Here is an 18,957-nt window from a genome sequence, read left to right on the forward strand (position 1 = left end):
TTCAATTTAAAAAATCATTACCCTCATTTGATCTTGTAGAACCAACCAACTTAATGGAAGTAGTTATGAAATTTGGATATGGCTGAAAATTTGTAAACACTTTGGAAGATATAGATCACATAGATCATAGGGAAATCACATCACCGAAATTTTGTAATCAGTTGTGGAATGGAAGAAGGATGTCCACTGTCACTTCTGTTAATTTTCTTAATTTTAGAAAAATAGCCATCTAATTATACAATGCCCTCTCTGGCATGGGAGTGAGTAGAAATGAAAGTAACAAATGTAGGCCTCTATGCAGGATAAACATACCCAATGTCAGGATGCTATCAGCGGTTCCTGGCTGGTTGCCCAGGAAAGTGTAAAGACATGCAGCATTGGTAAACTTGGAGCTGGACTACTGCAATGCACTCTTTCTGGGACTGCCCTTGGGGCTGGTGCAGGATCTCTCATTGTTGCAAAATGATGTCACCAGATTTTCCTTGTGGGCTTTTGGTCAAGAGCATGTGGCACCACACACTACCATTTGAAGGACTATCCACTTAATACTATTTTTTGCTTCAAGCAACTTCCATTCCTGATCCACAAGAGGACCTCTTCTCTTACTCCATGACTACTAAGCTTACTCAGGAGGCACCTTGTTGAAAGCTTTTTTATAAGTCCAAGTGTTTGTTTGTTTGTCTGTTTCTTTATTAAATTTGTACACTGCCCTTCAACCGATGATCTCAGGGTGGTTCACAGCATAAAAATACAGGATAAGACCAAAAAGTGTATAATAAAAACAAGAACAAAAACAAAACAATAAACTTACAAAAAAATCTGCTGAATCGCCTCTGTCTTTGCAAAACCATTCAGTTCCCCCTTTCACCTCTGAAATTCATTTGAGTAGCCCTAACTTAAGCTGGCATCAGTGGGGGGAAATTTGTTAAAAAACCAAAAAACCACCTGACTGGGAGACATATGAAAGATAATGTTCATAATGTTATTGACATTTTGGAAATGTTAGAGGCTAAAAAGGACTGTAAAGCTATGTTTATGTTTATTGATGCTGAGAAGGCCTTTGATAATGTATCTTGGAGTTTCATGAAGATGAACTTGTTTAATATGGAGGTTGGACAAAGTTTTATAAATGGTATTAATGCAATATATTCTGAGCAGAAAGCAAAAATTATTCTAAATAATGTGGTGTCAGAAGAGCTTAGAGTTAAAAAAAGGGAACAGGCAAGGGTGTGCTCTCTCCTCTCCACTCTTTATTTCAGTGCTGGAGGTATTGCTAGAAATGTTAAGGAAACACAAAGAAGTTCAAGGTATTATAGTAGGTTCGAAGCAATATACATTAAAAGCCTTTGCAGACGATTTAGTGTTGACTCTGCAGGACCCTGAAACTAGTGCTTGTAAAGCACTTGAGTTGTTGCAAGATTTTGGGCAACTCTCTGGTTTTAAGTTGAACAAAAACAAAACTGAAAAGTCTAACTACAGAAGAAATGGAGAAATAGGAGGAAATTACAGGTTTGAATTTTGTCAAAAAGGTGAAGTATCTAGGTCATAGCTAAAACAAAATAAAATAAAAAAATTCTTTCCAGTAGCCCCTTAGAGACCAACTAAGTTTGTTCATGGTATGAGCTTTCGTGTGCATGCACACGAAAGCTCATACCAAGAACAAACTTAGTTGGTCTCTAAGGAGCTACTGGAAAGAATTTTTTACAGTGGTACCTCGCTAGACGAATGCCTCGCTAGATGAAAAACTCGCTAGACGAAAGGCATTCGCTAACGAAAGGGTGACTCGCAAGACGAATTTCCCCAGGGCCGCAACTCGCAAAACGAAAACTTTTTGCGGTTCCCCCCCGTAAAGCCGCGCTTCCTCCGACCATGCTTCGCAAGACGAAATTTTCGCTATACGACAGCACTCGCGGAACGAATTAATTTCGTCTTGCGAGGCACCACTTTATTTTATTTTGTTTTGACTATGGCAGACCAACACGGCTACCCACCTGTAACTAGGTCATAGCTGTCAACCCTTCCTTTTTTGTGGGAAACTCCCTTATTCCAAGACGTTTCCCGCTGCTGTCCCAGATTGTTGATATCCCGTATATTTACCGGATTTCAAAGGGGGATTACTGCAGCGTAGACTGTGTTTATGTTTGAGAACTAAGGCACCGTACCACTGTAGTAGAAAAGCAGTTTTCGGCTGTCCTTTGTCAGCCAGCAGGGGTCGGCACCGTGCAGATCCGCCGCTCCTCCTCCTGCTCCTCCCCTGGCCCAGGCAGGCAGGGAGGTTGCAATGGCTGCAGCTGCTTCTGCAAAAGGCACCGGGCTGTACAGTGAGAAGCTCCTGTGGCCTCTGCTTCGCACCCAGCACGCCTTTGCAAGCGGCGTCGCGCTCGGGTGGAAGCAACAGTGCCAGCAAGTTCCTGTGGAGCCAAGGCTGACTCACACGTGGCAGCAGGATGGGATCAGGTGGGCCAAACAGAGGAAGAATGGGCTTGTTTATTCCATTTCTGTTCCGCTTTATCTTCCAAAGAGCTCCAGGAGGTTGGCGTGCATGGTTCTCTCCCCTCCCATGCACCATTCTCCATTTTGTCCTAACAACCACCCCATGAGGTAGGTTAGGGATCTGAAGCCTGGTCTCCCACATGCGCTTCTTGGGAGAAAAGCCATAACAAACCTAGACAGCATCTTAAAAAGCAAAGACATCACCTTGCCGACAAAGGTCCGTATAGTTAAAGCTATGGTTTTCCCAGTAGTAATGTACGGAAGTGAGAGCTGGACCATCAAGAAGGCTGATCGCCGAAGAATTGATGCTTTTGAATTATGGTGCTGGAGGAGACTCTTGAGAGTCCCATGGACTGCAAGAAGATCAAACCTATCAATTCTGAAGGAAATCACCCCTGAGTGCTCACTGGAAGGGCAAATCCTGAAGTTGAGGCTCCAGTACTTTGGCGACCGCATGAGAAGAGAAGACTCTCTGGAAAAGACCCAGATGTTGGGAAAGATGGAGGGCACAAGGAGAAGGGGACGACAGAGGATGAGATGGTTGGACAGTGTTCTCGAAGCTACTAACATGAGTTTGGCCAAACTGCGAGAGGCAGTGAAGGATAGGCGTGCCTGGCGTGCTCTGGTCCATGGGGTCACGAAGAGTCGGAGACGACTGAATGACTGAACAACAACAACAACTCCCACATCCTAGTCTGACGCTCTAACTACTGCTCTGCACTGCTTGTGATGCATGAATGGATCCAGAGAATTTGGGTTGGGGAGGTTTGCCTGCTCCCCCCCTCAACTGCTCGTCCCTTTGCCAGGATCAACTTTCTAATCCCTTTCACGTCGCTTGAGCTTTTATGTCATCTGGAAAGAGAGTGTGGGTTTTGTTATGTTTTTGACAGGGGAATTGATTAGGGAGGGGGTGGAAAAACTGGCCCTCCTCTTTGTTTGTTTTTTGGGGGGGGGCAAACGCCTGCCATCCCTGACCATTGGTCCTGCTGGCCGAGGCTGGTGAGAGTTGGGTTCCAACAACATCTGGAACACGTTCCCCTGCCCCTCATGTTGCGTGAACGACTGCTGACATATTGAGGGTTCTGCTTCATCTCTTTTAAACATATGAGCATAGAGAATGGGCAAGATCCTGCAGTGAGCAAGGGCTAGTCTGGATGACCTTTGGGGGACCTCTTCTGAATTCAAAATTCTGTTGTTCCTGCAGATGATGTTGATTGTGCCTGGGGCCTTCTGCGTGCAATGGAAATGCTCTGCCGCTGAGCATTGTAGTTTACAGAATATATGTGCGTGAGCTGAACTGGGGAAAGGGGCAAAGGTGGCACTTTAACAGTGGACTTTGAAAACTCTGTTGCCCAAATAAAACTGCAGCTGAACCAAAAACGCAGGCCTGCTTCCTTTTGTGCCTGCAACATAGGAAGGAGGCTCTTTTACAAAGCTCCCAAGTTCTGCAAACAAGAAATAAATTCCTAGAATCGGGCAATTAAGTTTTGCAAGTCCTGTATAATATGCAGCTGATGCGCTTGCCTTTGTAGTAAACCTTGTTCAGTGTTGCAGTGAAGTGTGGAAACTTAGGCCTGGGGGGTGGGCAATGCAGTTCTGCAGGCCTCTCAATCTGGATTCAAGATTCTTTCTCTCTTTTATATTATAATTCAGGACTCTTTCTAGGCCACAATTCTCACTGGTCTTGCTTCGCAGCCTGTGGTTTTCCCTGGTTGGAATGTGACCTTGAACTCTGATAATTAACGCCTCTTGCTTGGAGGCCTGGCAAACATGTCCGTATGTAGGAACTACTGCACTCGCACGATGTACAAATATGGAGTTTACATTACTGCTCTGCCCACTTTTGCTTCTGGATCCGCCCACCACTGACATGTGACTGTCCCCCGGAAAGATGAGGCTGTTGATCCCTTATTTTCAGTCCGAAAGTTGACAGCTATGATCTAGGTGTAAATATGACTTCTAAAAATTTAAATCTGTTTAAAGATAATTATGAAAAAGTATGGAATGAAATTAAGAGAGATTTAGATACTTGGTCCAATTTGAAGTTATCTTTGTCAGGCCGAATTTCTGCTGTGAAAATGAATGTGCTGCCTAAAATGCTGTTTTTATTCCAAGTAATACCAATAGTGGACAACATGAAATGTTTCAGAGAGTGGCAGAAGAGGCTATCTAAATTTACCTGGCAGGAGAAGAAGCCCAGAATTATAGAAAGAGGTGGATTTGCCCTGCCAGATTTAAAGTTATACTTTGAAGCTGCTGCTCTTTGTTGGTTGAAGGAATGGTGTACATTGGAAAATGCAGACTTGTTGGACTTGGAAGGTCATGACAATGTTTTTGGATGGCATGCATATCTGTGGTATGATAAGATAAAGGCACACAAAGGTTTTAAGAACCATATAATAAGAAAATCATTGTTTAAAGTTTGGATTAGATATAAAGATTTACTGGAGAGGAAAACAACTAGGTGGATTTCACCATTGGAGGCTAAGGCCCGTAAAAGATTGAACACGGAAACCAAGCGGTTAAAATATAGCGATCTGCTGTTAGAGTGTGAAGATAAATATAAATTGAAGTCATATGAACAACTTAAAGAGAAATTAAATGATTGCTTACAATATCACCAAATAAATGAGATGTTTAAGTATGACTGTAGAAATACAGGTTTTCAATCTGAAAAATCCAGATTGGAATTGGAATTGTTAGAGACTAAGACAAAAAATCTTTCTAAAATGTATAATTTATTACTGGAGTGGCATACAAAAGATGAACAAGTTAAATCTGTTATGACTGATTGGCCAAAGGATGTGGGTAACAATATAATGCTGAATGACTGGGAGAGATGTGGAAAACAGGTATGAATTTTACTGCGTGTACTGCTCTGAAAGAAAACATGAAGAAAATGATGTATAGGTGGTACTTAACACCTGTTAAATTAGTCAAGATGCACTATACAGCTGATAATAAATGTTGGAAATGTAAAGAGAAGGAAGGTACTTTTTCCCACATGTGGTGGACCTGCCCCAAAGTAAAAAAACTTCTGGGAAAAGATTTATAACGAAATGAAAAAGGTGTTCAAAAAAACATTTGCTAAAAAGCCTTTTTACTTGGATTTATTGGAGGAGAAATCCCCAAAAAGGACATTACATTCTTTTTGTAAGCCACAACAGCTGCTAGACTACTTCTTGCCAAAAACTGGAAGACACATGAGATACCATCCATAGACGCATGGCAAATGAAGATGATGGGCTTTATGGAACTTGCTGAACTGATGAGGAGACTGCGCGAACAGACAGAAGATGCGGTGGGAGAAGATTGGAAGAAATTCAAAGCTTATTTGAAAAAAGTATTGCAATATATAGAATTATGGACTGGTAGAGGAAGAGTTATAGGTTTACAGCATGAAGGTTGATTTTAGTATGGTACTTTTGTTTTTGATTTTTTATGGTGAAGTAATAATATAGGTCAATAATAGCTAAATTGGTAATTATTATTAATATGTTAAGTATGATGATGAACCAAACTGCTAATGATGATTTAACAATGAAAATCAGATGGGAAGGACTGACGGAAATCAGCTAACATTGTTAAAGAAAGTTAGAGGAGGAGAAAGAATCTTTTAATGTTTTTTTTTTAAGTCTTTTGTATGCTTTTTACGTTTTTGTATGCTTATTTTCAAAAGGAATAAATATTATTTGAAAAGGAAAAAAAGAAAAGAAAACCAATGCCAGCTGGCAACAGGATTCATCCAGAGCTGACGTATGATAGTTCAGGTTAATTGTAACTCTTAATCCTGGCCTTTTTCGCCATTCTTTGGCATTTGCACCTCACAGTTTGGAGCCAGATTTTGGAGTTTTCGCAAATATGTTTTTCTCCAGCCCTACAGTGGCAGGTGGAGCTGTACAAAGAGTTTAGGAACTTGCAGAGGTGGTACTACTTCTCCATATAATTATCAAAATGATAGTGTGTGGGGTTGTTGTTTTTTTGCTTCCAAAGATCACATCTGAGTCCACTAAACGTGATGTTATGAATCTGAGCCAGAAAGGTCTGGCAGATAAATGCCTCGTGAACCACCCAAAACTTGGGAGGGCTGAGATTTAGGTCAGATATCAGAATGAGGTTGGCTTGACTTCTCTCCACTTCAGATGTGATCCCTTTGCAGGGCTCCGTTAGTAAGAAGAAAGCCATTGCATCTAGCAAGCACCACAACAAAAGGTTTCCAATTCTTGGAAGGGAGCAATCATAAAGGAGGTGCTTGTTCCTGGGAGGCAAAAGATGGTCCACATTATACTGCTTCTACTGCTTCTACTGCTTCTACTGCCTTTTGGAGGATGTGGGAAACTGCAGACAAAATGCCTCTTGTCTTTGGAAAGGGACAGGATAGATTCACATAATTATTTCAGGCCAGGAGACCACCTCCTCAGTGGGGTCCTCTCTGCCACAAACACTTGGTTTCATCCTCATATCTTTAGCCAATGTCCTTCCACCAGTTTTTATTGGTAAGACGTTTTGTGGGGATAGAGTTACTGGTGCTTCACTTGCTACCATTTCCATGAAATCCAACTCATCTCCAGTTACTTTCTGGGGCCTTTCTCATCATCTGCTACCTGCCTTTAAGAACCTAAGAAGATCACACTGTCAGATAAATTTGTGGAAGATTGGGCTCTCAGTGGCTACCAGTCGCAATGTCTAGGTTCCCCATTCACTGTCACAGGCATTTGTCTCTGGGTACCAGTAACTGAGAATCTCAAGTGGGGGAAGAGATCTTGTGCTTCTCAGTTTTGCATGTGCATCTCATTGGCCAACTTGAGAACTGGATGCTAGAACAGATGAGCCTTTGTTATGATTCTGCAGGGTTTTTCTGTTCATGATGGTAGGATAAGGGTGTCTTTTTGCCTTAAGTTTATTATACAGGGGAAAATATCTGCTTTCTCAAAGCGGAATCATGATAGTGCTTTCTGGATCTTTTAATCGTGGTCTTAGGTCCCCCTTTAAACAAACCCCAGGCATTATTATTATTATTATTATTATTATTATTATTATTAGAATTTATATACTGCCCTATACTAGTCACACACATCATAACAAACAGTGGAAAACATCTTAATAAAAAGGGTGATAAAATGGGAATAACAGCAGCAACGATTATAAAACGTTGTAAGATTGGGGAAGTAATTTTGGGTGTTGTTTAAGGGGTCTTTTGTTTGTTTGTGACATTTCTATGCTGTCCTTTTAAGTCATCCAAGCAGCTTGCAATAAATACGCAAATGCAAAATTAAAACAGACAACCATAAAAGGGGACAGGGGAATGTTACAGTGCTGGCATGTATATAATTTTTTTTTCCCAGGAAAGGAACCACAAAGTACTGGCAGCTCCTCTCCTTCTTGTTTGCCATTCAAGAGATCAACCAGGATCAAAAGCTGTTACCCAACATCACCCTGGGCTACAGCATCCATGAGAACTTTTTTGATGAAAGGGTAACATATGATGCTTTGCTAGACATCCTGTCAATTGGGCAGCTGAACTTTCCAAACTACAGCTGTGGTAAACAGACAAACTTACTGGCTGTTCTCGAAGGGTCGGACTCTCAAAACTCCATCCAGATTTCAAATGTGTTGGGCATCTATAAAATCCCACAGGTAGGAATGGAGAGAGGTATAATAGCATTATGATATCGGCTGTTTTATTTTCCATTTTATCTCCGGTTCAGACTCCATGAGCGTATCTGTGAGGTTTTGGTGAGTTACCTTGTCAACAGCTGTTTTGAAAGATCAAGTACACTCTATCAAGATCATCTCTATCTATATGCTTCTTGACACTCTCAAATAATTCTAACCAGATTGTGAGACAGATTTTGCCATTCTATGGCTGAACACCCTATTCGATATTGGGAAAAGGATTTCTTGTGTCCTGACTTTGAAGAGGTCTCCCTTGATGAAGTAATTTAAATGCCCATCTTGTTTTTTGCTGACTAGGCCTGTGGCTTCTTGTTGCATATTACCTAAGACACACAAAACTAGGAAGTATCTGTATGTATTCTTCCTTTTAGAGATTAATGAGGGGAATCTTTTTTCTTATTTTTTAAAAAGGCATTACCTGGAAGCCTTCAAGGAAATCACTGTTCCCACCGAAGAGTCCTTTCAATAGACCTTCCTCCTTCCTAAGCCCTACTCATTCCCATGTTTGGGTTAGAAATATTTAGGCTTTGACCTGAAATCAAACACACAAAGATCGTAGCCGGCTGCTAAAGTAATCTCAATTTTCATCAATTGTACATATAAACAGATATAATATAGAACTCAAACATAATAATAGATGGGTACAACTATTCAACTGTAAATATATGACATCAACATGTGTCCATATGTATCATGAGATCATGAGATCCACATAATATAGATCAAGGTCCCAAGGCAGACAAAAATCAAGCATAGATGTAACAATTATAGTCTTGCCAGTCTGCAACATGAACGTTGCCACAGAGGGGTGTGATAGATATTGTGGAGCATGATGCAGGTTGTAGAGGCTGGTGATGACACTGTAGTTTTGCCACTCCAAAAGATACAGGTGAAGTTGCCACGAAGAAAATGTCAAACAAAGAAGGACAAGGTTACCCGGATTACAGTCCTTGTTTCGCCATAATTAAGCTTCATCAGCAACAAATACGCACTCGAAGTGAATGCGCAAACAAAGAACAACAGGAGTATAGAGGGTAGAACAAGATACACATCTTCCTTCTCTTCCCAGGTCACTTATGCTTTTGTCTCTCATGTTCTGAATGATAAGAGGCATCTCCCTTTTTTCTACCGGATGGTCCCCAAAGAAGAAGCCCTGTACCCAGGGATTGTCAAGCTGCTCCAGCACTTCCGATGGACGTTGATTGGCCTCCTTGCACCAGACACCAACAATGGAGAGAGGTTCCTGAAGAGCTTGACGCCGGTGCTCATCAACAGCGGTGTGTGTGTTGTCATCTCACAAAGCATCTATGGACTGAAGAGAAATACGGTAAAACTGGATTTTCTTCCATTCCGCAAGTGGAGGCAAGTGAATGTATTTGTTTATTATGGGGAAATGACTTATTTCATAACTGGACTATACATTATACAACAGGTGTTTGACATTGTGGTTAAATCCAATGTTGGGAAAATCTTCATCACAACAGTTATGTGGGATGTCTCCATGGAGCTGATGTATAGTAAAATATCTTTCCAATACATCCATGGGATATTTTCCTTCTTCACTGAGACAAGCAAAAGGGCAGAAAGCGGTGATTTTCGACCCTTTTCCTCTGGTATAAAGAAGTTTTGGGAGGGTGCTTTTAATTGTTCCTATTCAAAGCATGCATTCTCGGTGAAAGGCTGGACAAGATGCAGAGAGAGAGAGAAACTGGAGAGGCTTCCCCAAGACGATCTGGAAAGAATCCTCTCTCTAGACAGCTACAGGATCTACAACACTGTCCAAGCTGTGGCTCGTGCCTTAAATGTTGCATATTCATCTAGATCTAAGCAGAGGGCAACCCAGAGAATGGGACTTCAAAGGCTACAGCCATGGCAGGTATTTTCTTTTCCTTCATATACATCTCAACCGAGCATGACAATCGATTGTTGTGTTGCAGATATTAAATATTGTGCAGTTTGAAACGATTGGTAGCTTAAGACCTGGAAGCATTCATTTCCTTCTGGAAATGAATTATTGTCCAGGCCCATAGAAATATTATTCAATCTTTACTCACAGAATGCTTCATAACGGAATGAAAACATCAAATAGACATCATGTCTTGTGCAGTCCAGCACAGGCTCGGCATATCCTCTCTCTCTCCCCCCCTCCCCCCTCCCCCCTCTCTCCTGTCTTTAAGCCTCCAAGATACTTGTTTTACCTTCAGGGGAGCTTCGTTTACATATTGACTCCATTGAGTTTGGGAGCCAAAGACAAAAAGGCAACTCCTTTCAAAAAGGAGATATTGCAATCCAATACCTTCATCACATGATGTAAGGTTACAACACTCACATGTTAGCTAGCAGAGAAAAACCACCAATTAGTTAATCTTAATCTCAGGAAGACCCCAAAGCCCTTCAGAAAAAAGGTTTGCAAAACATATTACCCATTTTCCATTTTAAACCTTCCTTAATGCATATACATTTTTAATTTTTGTGTAAATCAAACCAATTCTACTTAACACATAGATTTTCATACTCATTTTCTTGGGATTAGAATCTGGAAAACTTTGAGAATCCCAACCTTAGTACATAGAGAGCTTCCCATCACCAAATAATGTGGGATGTAGCAGTGATCTTAAATTTGGCAAGCAGTTGTTAAACATCAAGAGCTGCCCATTGCACAGCCCCTCAAGTAACTGCCCCCATCCTGTGCCCAATTCTTCTTTCCCTGCAAATTGGAATTATTTTTGGCAGGGGAGATGACATTGATCAGGCTGTCTCTAACCTCTGTTCCTTTGACACGCGCTTGTTAAATCCGCTAGTTCTGCATGTTCTGTCCACTTAAGTTGCCAATCCTCTTTAGCTGGGACCTCACTCACTTTCCATTTCTGGGCTAGCAAAACAGGGGACTATGCTTTCCTTTATTCTAATGCTCGCACCTTTGTTCTGTTCCAGCTCCACCCTTTCCTGGGAAACACCCTGTTCTACAATTCTTCCATGGACAGAGTGTATTTAGATGAGAACGGGGAGCTGGCAGCCGACTTGGACATTGTGAACTGGGTGGTGTTTCCCAATAAGTCCGTCCTCAGAGTCAGGTTTGGGAGTATCGACAGACAGGGATCCCCAGACCTGAAGTGCTCCATCAACCAGGAGGCCATTGTGTGGCCCGAGTGGCTCAATCAGGTGTGCCTGTCATTTTGCTGTCTTTTCTTTAAGTTCTAATAAGTGCTCTCTGTTCTGTGGGCTGCATCCCTCAGTTGCCTGTCAACTCCAGCATTGGGCTTTCGGTTCAATATAGTTGCTGCAGCTCTTCTTCTCAGCTGGGTGTCAAAAGAGGGTTCCTGCTAAACTGTGTTGTGAATAGCTCATGGCCCATATACAGAACTTTTTTAATGGAGGTGATTTCCCCCCCCTGAATTTAATCATGAATAATTCATTTAATAGACAGTGAAGGCAAATGCTTAGTTTCAAGCTATAATCCGGATGCTACAGCAGATGACAACATACTATGCCTCAGACAACAATTCTCATTGTCACTCTTTGTCTTTGTGCCTAGACCCTTCCTACGTCCAGGTGTGTGGAAAGCTGTCGCCCTGGATCCGTCAAGGTGATTCAGGAAGGGAAGCCTCTTTGCTGTTATGAATGTCTTCCCTGTGCAGAAGGGACCATCTCCACTCAGGAAGGTGGGTGACTCCAAAGGAAAGGCTGGCCTTGGGGAAGAGAGAAGGGTTCAGTCAGGAATTTTTCAAAAGCATTTCTGGGAAGGATAAGGCTGGTATTCTACATGCGTGGGAGTGAACTGGGTGATTGAAATATTCTGTTTTGATGATTATAGTTTATGATATTGTTCTAAAATGTATCACCATCATCACCACCATCACCATTATATATATAGATAGTAAACTGATTGCTAAATGCCTGCCCACCCATACTTAGCCCTACTACTCATTTTTACTCCAAGAAATACCTTTGATCAAATGTAAAGGAAGAAGGAGGAGAAGAAGAAGAAGAGTTTGGATTTGATATCCTGCTTTTCACTACCCGAAGGAGTCTCAAAGCGGCTAACATTCTCCTTTCCCTTCCTCCCCACAACAAACACTCTGTGAGGTAAGTGGGGCTGAGAGACTTCAAGGAAGTGTGACTAGCCCAAGGTCACCCAGCAGCTGCATGTGGAGGAGTGGAGACGCGAACCCGGTTCCCCAGATTACGAGTCTACCGCTCTTTTTTTTTTTATAAAGAATTTATTGGTTTTTGCAAAACAAAGAACAACATAACACATACACCAACACAAACCCAAACACAAACCCAACAATCAAACCATAATAAAAACAAATACAAATCACACCAATAATTCTTTTTCTTGTTTACACAAAAAAAAACCTTTTCTTGTTCGAATCAATACTAGGTGACTTCCCCCGTTTTCTCTCCTTTGGTTCTAATTCTAATTTTACTTTAATAACTTCTCATCTCTAAAATTAAATCATTCAAAATTCAAAACTAAACATACTTCTTAAAATCTAGTTTTTACTCCAAAATAATCTATCACTTCTTAGCTTAAATCAAATCTATTCCAAATATAACTTCATAATAATTAATAATATAACTACATAACACAACATATTACTTCTTGTATCAAATCATACATCTTCTTTCACTTAAACTGCTGCTAATAAAGAAATTCAGATATCTATTCTCTAGTTCAAAAACTTAAAATCTTAACACACCGGCTTCAGGGTACCACAATAAACCATCCTAATTTTATTTAATGTATTTCACCCTATCCCTTTTCTAACCATTTTCTTTCGCCATCTCGGGGTCTCCCCCCAGACATTTCTCCATCTTACACCAAAACCATTTTTCAGAATGTCCTCTTTTCTTATAAGTCCACAGTTCCAGACGCAGTCTATAACAGTCCTTACAGGGAGCATCAGGGTACACAGATCATCACCTTCCAGCATCTCCGCTTCAAAATTCCGTTCATCTTCTAATTGTAGATATATAAATCTTTTCCCCATCATTCCTGGGCTCTCACCCCAGAAATTGGATATAAATTGTCTTCTAATCCTGGGTCTCTCACCCCAACAGGATTTTACATCTTCTCGGAGTTGCCAAAGCATTGTACTTTGTACTTCAATAATTCCCTTAAGTTCCCTGCCAAGGTTTTCTTCCATTTTAACAATGTTCTGAATAGTCTTTCCTGTGGGATATAAATTGTCATCCTGATTCAGCAAAATTAATTTCTGGTTCAGCAATTCTAAGTTCAAAAAAATAATCCTTTGTTCGTGAGTCAGTCCAGAGTCTAAAACCAGCTTGAAAACGAAACCCAACATGGTAGAAGTGGGCATAGGGTATCAGATTTCAGTATTTTTCCATCTTAGTCACAGTACTTTTCCATCTCAGTCACAAGTCTCCGCAGCCATTTTCTCTGGAGTCAGGGCGAAAAGATTACATTCTATCCACTTCAGGAAGAAATATTTCCACCAACTTAGATCCCCCAAAAGGGGTCTAACCGATCTCGCTTGTCAAATTCAAAACATTGTATCCACTACTGCAATAGCAGTCGCCATCAAAAGCAGTTACTTTCTCTCCACACAAAGGGAAAAAAACGGGCTTCCTTTCCATCGTAGCTCCCGGAGCGCCAAATGTCAAAAATAAGTCCAATTGTTAACGTACTCACGGCCAACGGGCTTCTTCTGTTTTCCTTCTGACAGGTAGAACGATCTCGCTCATCGCAAGCGGCGGCGGCCGCTTCACCGGTCCGGTTGGGGCATGCCTCCACAGCCCGGCGCCGTGGTCCCTTCACCCCCACTCCTCCTTTACAGGGGGAACGGGAGAAGGGTTCGGGCTCGCTCGACCCGCGGTTTAGCGGAGCCCCGCTTTGCGGTAGCGGGGCTCCTACCCCCGGGCCGGCCTGAGTCGCTTCGCTGCCGAAGCAACCCACGACCGCCCGCGATGGCGTCCTCGCCGGAGGTCCTACGAGTCTACCGCTCTTAACCACTACACCACACTGGCTCTAAACCACGGAGCCTCTTGGGCTTGCTGATCAGAAGGTTGGCAGTTGGAAACAACGTAACTGTCTGAGGTCTCGTTTCTCTGTCTCAGCTTCTGCCATCCTAGCCGTTCAAAAGCACACCAGTGCAAGTAGATGGATAGGTGTCAAAGCAGTGGGAAGGTAAACGCCGTTTCCGTGCACTCTGGCATTCGTCATGGTGTTCCTTTGCACCAGAAGCATTTTAGTCATGTTGGCGACATGACCCAGAAAGCTTTCTGCGGACAAACACCAACTCCCTTGGACTGAAGTGAAATGAACGCTTTACCTTTACCTTAAGGAGGGAGATTGTTATTGAACTATACCTGTAGTGATCTGTGGCTGTCTCAGACTGACTGGGTCTACAACTGAATCTCTCCCAAGAGGCTGGATACTGCTCAGGGCCTGGCCAAATCCAGTGTAATAGACATTACTCTCTCTCACTCTCTCTCTTTTGCAGATGCAGACCATTGCAAAAGATGCCCAGATAATCAGCATCCAAACAAGGACCAAGATCAATGTGTGTTCAAGATTATCACCTTCCTAGCCCATGAAGAATCTCTAGGGGTTGTCCTAATTTCCCTTGCCCTACTGGGGTCCTTAACCACAAGCTTTGTTTTAGGAATCTTCATTAAATACAATGAAACTCCCATAGTCAAAGCCAACAACCGGGACCTCTCCTACATCCTCCTTGTCTCCCTCCTGCTTTCCTTTTTGTCCTCCTTCCTGTTCATTGGGAGGCCAATGAAAGGGACCTGCCTTATCCGACAAACGGCCTTCAGCATCATCTTCTCTGTTGCTGTTTCTTGTGTGTTGGCGAAAACCATCACTGTGGTTCTGGCCTTCCTGGCCACCAAGCCAGGGAACACAGTGAGGAGATGGCTGGGGAAGAGTCTGGCCAACTCCATTGTCATTTCCTGTACCTGTGTCCAAGTTGTCATCTGCATGATGTGGCTGGGGATCTCGCCACCATTTCCAGATTCTGACATGCATTCCCAGCCTGGAGAGATCATTCTGCAATGCAACGAAGGGTCTGTTGCCATGTTCTATGGTGCCCTCGGCTACATGGGCCTCCTGGCTGCCATCTGCTTCACGGTGGCTTTCCTAGCCAGGAAACTGCCTGGGGCCTTCAATGAAGCCAAGTTGATCACCTTCAGCATGTTGGTCTTCTGCAGTGTTTGGGTGTCCTTTGTGCCCACCTATCTGAGCACAAAGGGGAAATACATGGTAGCCGTTCAGGTCTTCTCCATCTTGGCCTCCAGTGCTGGGCTCCTGGGCTGCATCTTTATTCCCAAATGTTACATTATTGTGCTGAGACCTGATCTGAACACAAAGGAGCACCTGACAGCAAAAACTAAAGATAGCATCTGATTCTAAAAATATTCTTTTTCAAGAATGTAGGGAAGTGATGTTCTTGAAAAATAATGTTTAAATTTAAAAAATCATTACCCTCTTTTGATCATGTAGAACCAACCAACTTAATGGAGTTGGTTATTAAATTTGGATTTGGGTGAAAATTTGTAAAAACTTTGGAAGATATAGATGATGATGATGATGATGATAATAATTTATTTTTACCCCGCCCATCTGGCTGGGTCTGCCCGGCCACTCTGGGCGGCTTCCAACAAATATTGAAATATACTAGAATATCACAGAATAAAAGCTTCCCTAAACATGGCTGCCTTCAGGTATTTTCTAAATGTCAGTTAGTTGTTTATCCCTTTGACCTCTGATGGGAGGGCGTTCCACCGGGCGGGTGCCAGTTCTGAGAAGGCCCTCTGCCTGGTTCCCTGCAGTGAGGGAACTGCCAGAAGGCCCTCAGCACTGGATCTCAGTGTCCGGGCAGAACTTAGGGCTTTAAAGGTCAACACCAACACTTTGAATTGTGCTCGGAAATGTACTGGGAGCCAATGTAGATCTCTCAGGACTGGTGTTATGTGGTCCTGGCGGCCACTCCCAGTCACCAGTCTAGCTGCCGCATTCTGGATTAATTGCAGTTTCCGGGTCACCTTCAAAGGAATCCCCACGTACAGCACATTGCAGTAGTCCAAGCGGGTGATAACCAGAGCATGCACCACTCTGGTGAGACTGTCTGCCGGCAGGTATGGTCTCAGCCTGCATACTAGATGGAGCTGGTAGACAGCTGCCCTGGACACAGAATTAACCTGCACCTGCATGGACAGGTGTGAGTCCAAAATGACTCCCAGGCTGCACACCTGGTCCTTCAGCGGCACAGTTACCCCATCAGGGAGTCCTCCACACCCGCCTGACCCCTTTCCCCCCAAACAATACTTCTGTCTTGTCAGGATTCAACCTCAATCTGTTAGCCGCCATCCATCCTCCAACCGCCTCCAGGCACTCAGACAGGACCTTCACCGCCTTCACTAGTTCTGATTTGAAAGAGAGGTAGAGCTGGGTATCGTCTGCATACTGATGAACACCCAGCCCAACCCCCCTGATGATCTCTCCCAGTGGCTTCATGTAGATATTAAAAAGCATGGGGGAGAGGAAGGAACCCTGAGGAACCCCACAAGTGAGAGCCCAGGGGCCTGAATACTCATCCCCCACCACCACTTTCTGCACACTGATTGCCAAAGAATTGATGCTTTTGAATTCTGGTGCTGGAGGAGACTCTTGAGAGTCCCATGGACTACAAAAAGATCAAACTTATCCATCCTTAAAGTAATCAGCCCTGAGTGCTCACTGGAAGGACAGATCCTGAAGTTGAGGCTCCGGTACTTTGGCCACCTCATGAGAAGAGAAGACTCCCCGGGAAAGACCCTGATGTTGGGAAAGATGGAGGGCACAAGGAGAAGGGGACGACAGAGGATGAGATGGTTGGACAGTGTTCTCGAAGCAACTGGCATGAGTTTGGCCAAGCTGCGGGAGGCAGTGGAGGATAGGGGTGCCTGGCGTGCTCTGGTCCATGGGGTCACGAAGAGTCGGACACGACTGAACGACTGAACAACATGTCACGGTGGGAAGAAAGTGGCGGGCAGAGGGGGGAGGGAAGGGAGGTTTCTGCAGTTTGGGTGGCCCTCCGTCAGGGATGCTTGAGCTGAGATTCCAGCCTGGCAAGAGGGGGGTGGACTAGATGACCCCCGGGCTCCCTTCCAGACGCTCCCATGCTTTGCTTCTAGTAAGGGGTCCCCTGCTCCTTGGGGGCCTTCTTGCTTCTGGCCTGGGGAGGGCGCAGCTCAAGGGGTTCTCCCAAATGAGGTTACACGCGGCTCCTCCCTTGCTCCTGCCTTGGAGGAGGAGGAGCAGAGAGCGGTGCTCCGGCTGTGCTCGGCTTGCCAAGGGTTAAAAGGAACCGAGCTGGATTTCTAGAGAGGACAGGAAGTGGAGGCGTGGGGGGGGGGGTTCAAGGTCCTCCCGAGCAAAGGCCCCTCCCTCGCCAGTCCCGCGGAGGGGCTGCTTTGCCTGGGGGTGAGTCTCGCCTCCCTCTCCCTCCGGGTGCAATGGGGGAGAAGGGGGTCCCAGGGCTGCAGGGGAGGGTGCCTGGGGGGGGGGCTGGTCAGATCATACATGGGGGGCGCCAAATCGGGGTGCAGACATCCCCCGCCCTTCTTCGCTGTGCCAAGCCAGGGAGGGGGTGAGGGGGCCAGGGCTCTGTCCTGCTCTTCTTGCTTGGCATCCTGGCGCAGCTTGCCCCGTTGTGAAGAGAGGGGTCTTGGGGGGGGGGGAGCCTGCAGGTAAAGCCCTGTAGTCCAGCATTGCTGCTGTGTCTTTGGCAGATCAAGGAGACCAGGAGCCAGCAGAAACTGCAACATTTTTAGCAGGGCGATTAGAGTAAGATCTCTTATTGGATTAATTTTCTAACTGTAGCTCAGCTTTCTTCCTTTCTTTCTTTCTTTCTTTCTTTCTTTCAGCACCGAGTTATACCGTAAAATTATATATCAGTGGAAATGGTTACATTAACCCTAATGTATGAGTTGTTGTTGTTTTCTCAACTAAAACGCCAGTATTCAAAACAAAATAGAAAATTCTTTCCAGTAGCACCTTAGAGACCAACTGAGTTTGTTCTTGGTATGAGCTTTCGTGTGCATGCACACTTCTTCAGAGCATGCAAGAGAATTTTCTATTTTGTTTCGACTATGGCAGACCAACACGGCTACCCACCTGTAGCCAGTATTCAAGTTAAATTGCCGTGTTGCCACTTTGCAATGAGTAAGTGGGGTTTGGGTTGCAGTTTTAGCACTCAGTCTCTAGGAGATTCGCCAACACTGGTTTATAGCGGATGGAGGCAGGTGGTCCTCCATCCCAATAAATGTGAGGGATCCTATTCCCTCCCCTTCAATACTTCCCCAGCAGTGACTCTCCCTAGGTTTCACTGACAACAAGGATGAATCCTTCAGGGTTCATATGGGAGTTGTCTCTTGGGTACCTCAGGGCTCTACGTTTGAAAACCTCTTGCCACCTATGGGACTTCCCTCCCAGGGTTCCCAACTACTGCAGTTTGCCTTCCCTTTAGGCAAATAAGTGGCACACTTGGCAACATCATTGTAGATGTTGGTCTGTAGTTTGCAGCTCATCCTTCCCCCCCTTTTTTAATATATCTGGGGGGCCCAGACCTCTGGAACGAATTAAGTACGTCAGTGTTTTTCAACCACTGTTCCGCGGCACACTAGTGTGCCGCGAGATGTTGCCTGGTGTGCCCTGGGAAAAATTTGTTTATTTGATTCCTATTCAAGAGAATTACTTTATATATAGTCAATATAGGCACAGAGTTAAATTTTTTAACATTTTCTAATGGTGGTGTGCCTCGTGATTTTTTTCAT

The 18,957-nt window shown here is 43.9% G+C and overlaps 1 protein-coding gene across 1 annotated transcript; it reads left to right on the plus strand.

Moving 5' to 3' along the window:
- Positions 1–11,105: 11,105 nt before the first annotated feature.
- Positions 11,106–15,576, plus strand: LOC117042224 (vomeronasal type-2 receptor 26-like). Its single transcript, XM_033141751.1, has 3 exons — positions 11,106–11,331; positions 11,705–11,831; positions 14,637–15,576. The coding sequence occupies exons 1-3, from the start codon at positions 11,146–11,148 to the stop codon at positions 15,545–15,547; spliced, it is 1,224 nt and encodes a 407-aa protein (XP_032997642.1). The 5' UTR covers positions 11,106–11,145; the 3' UTR covers positions 15,548–15,576.
- The last annotated feature ends 3,381 nt before the right edge of the window (positions 15,577–18,957 follow it).

The sequence above is a fragment of the Lacerta agilis genome, chromosome 2 (assembly GCF_009819535.1).
Source record: "Lacerta agilis isolate rLacAgi1 chromosome 2, rLacAgi1.pri, whole genome shotgun sequence".
NCBI classification, from domain to species: Eukaryota; Metazoa; Chordata; class Lepidosauria; order Squamata; family Lacertidae; genus Lacerta; species Lacerta agilis.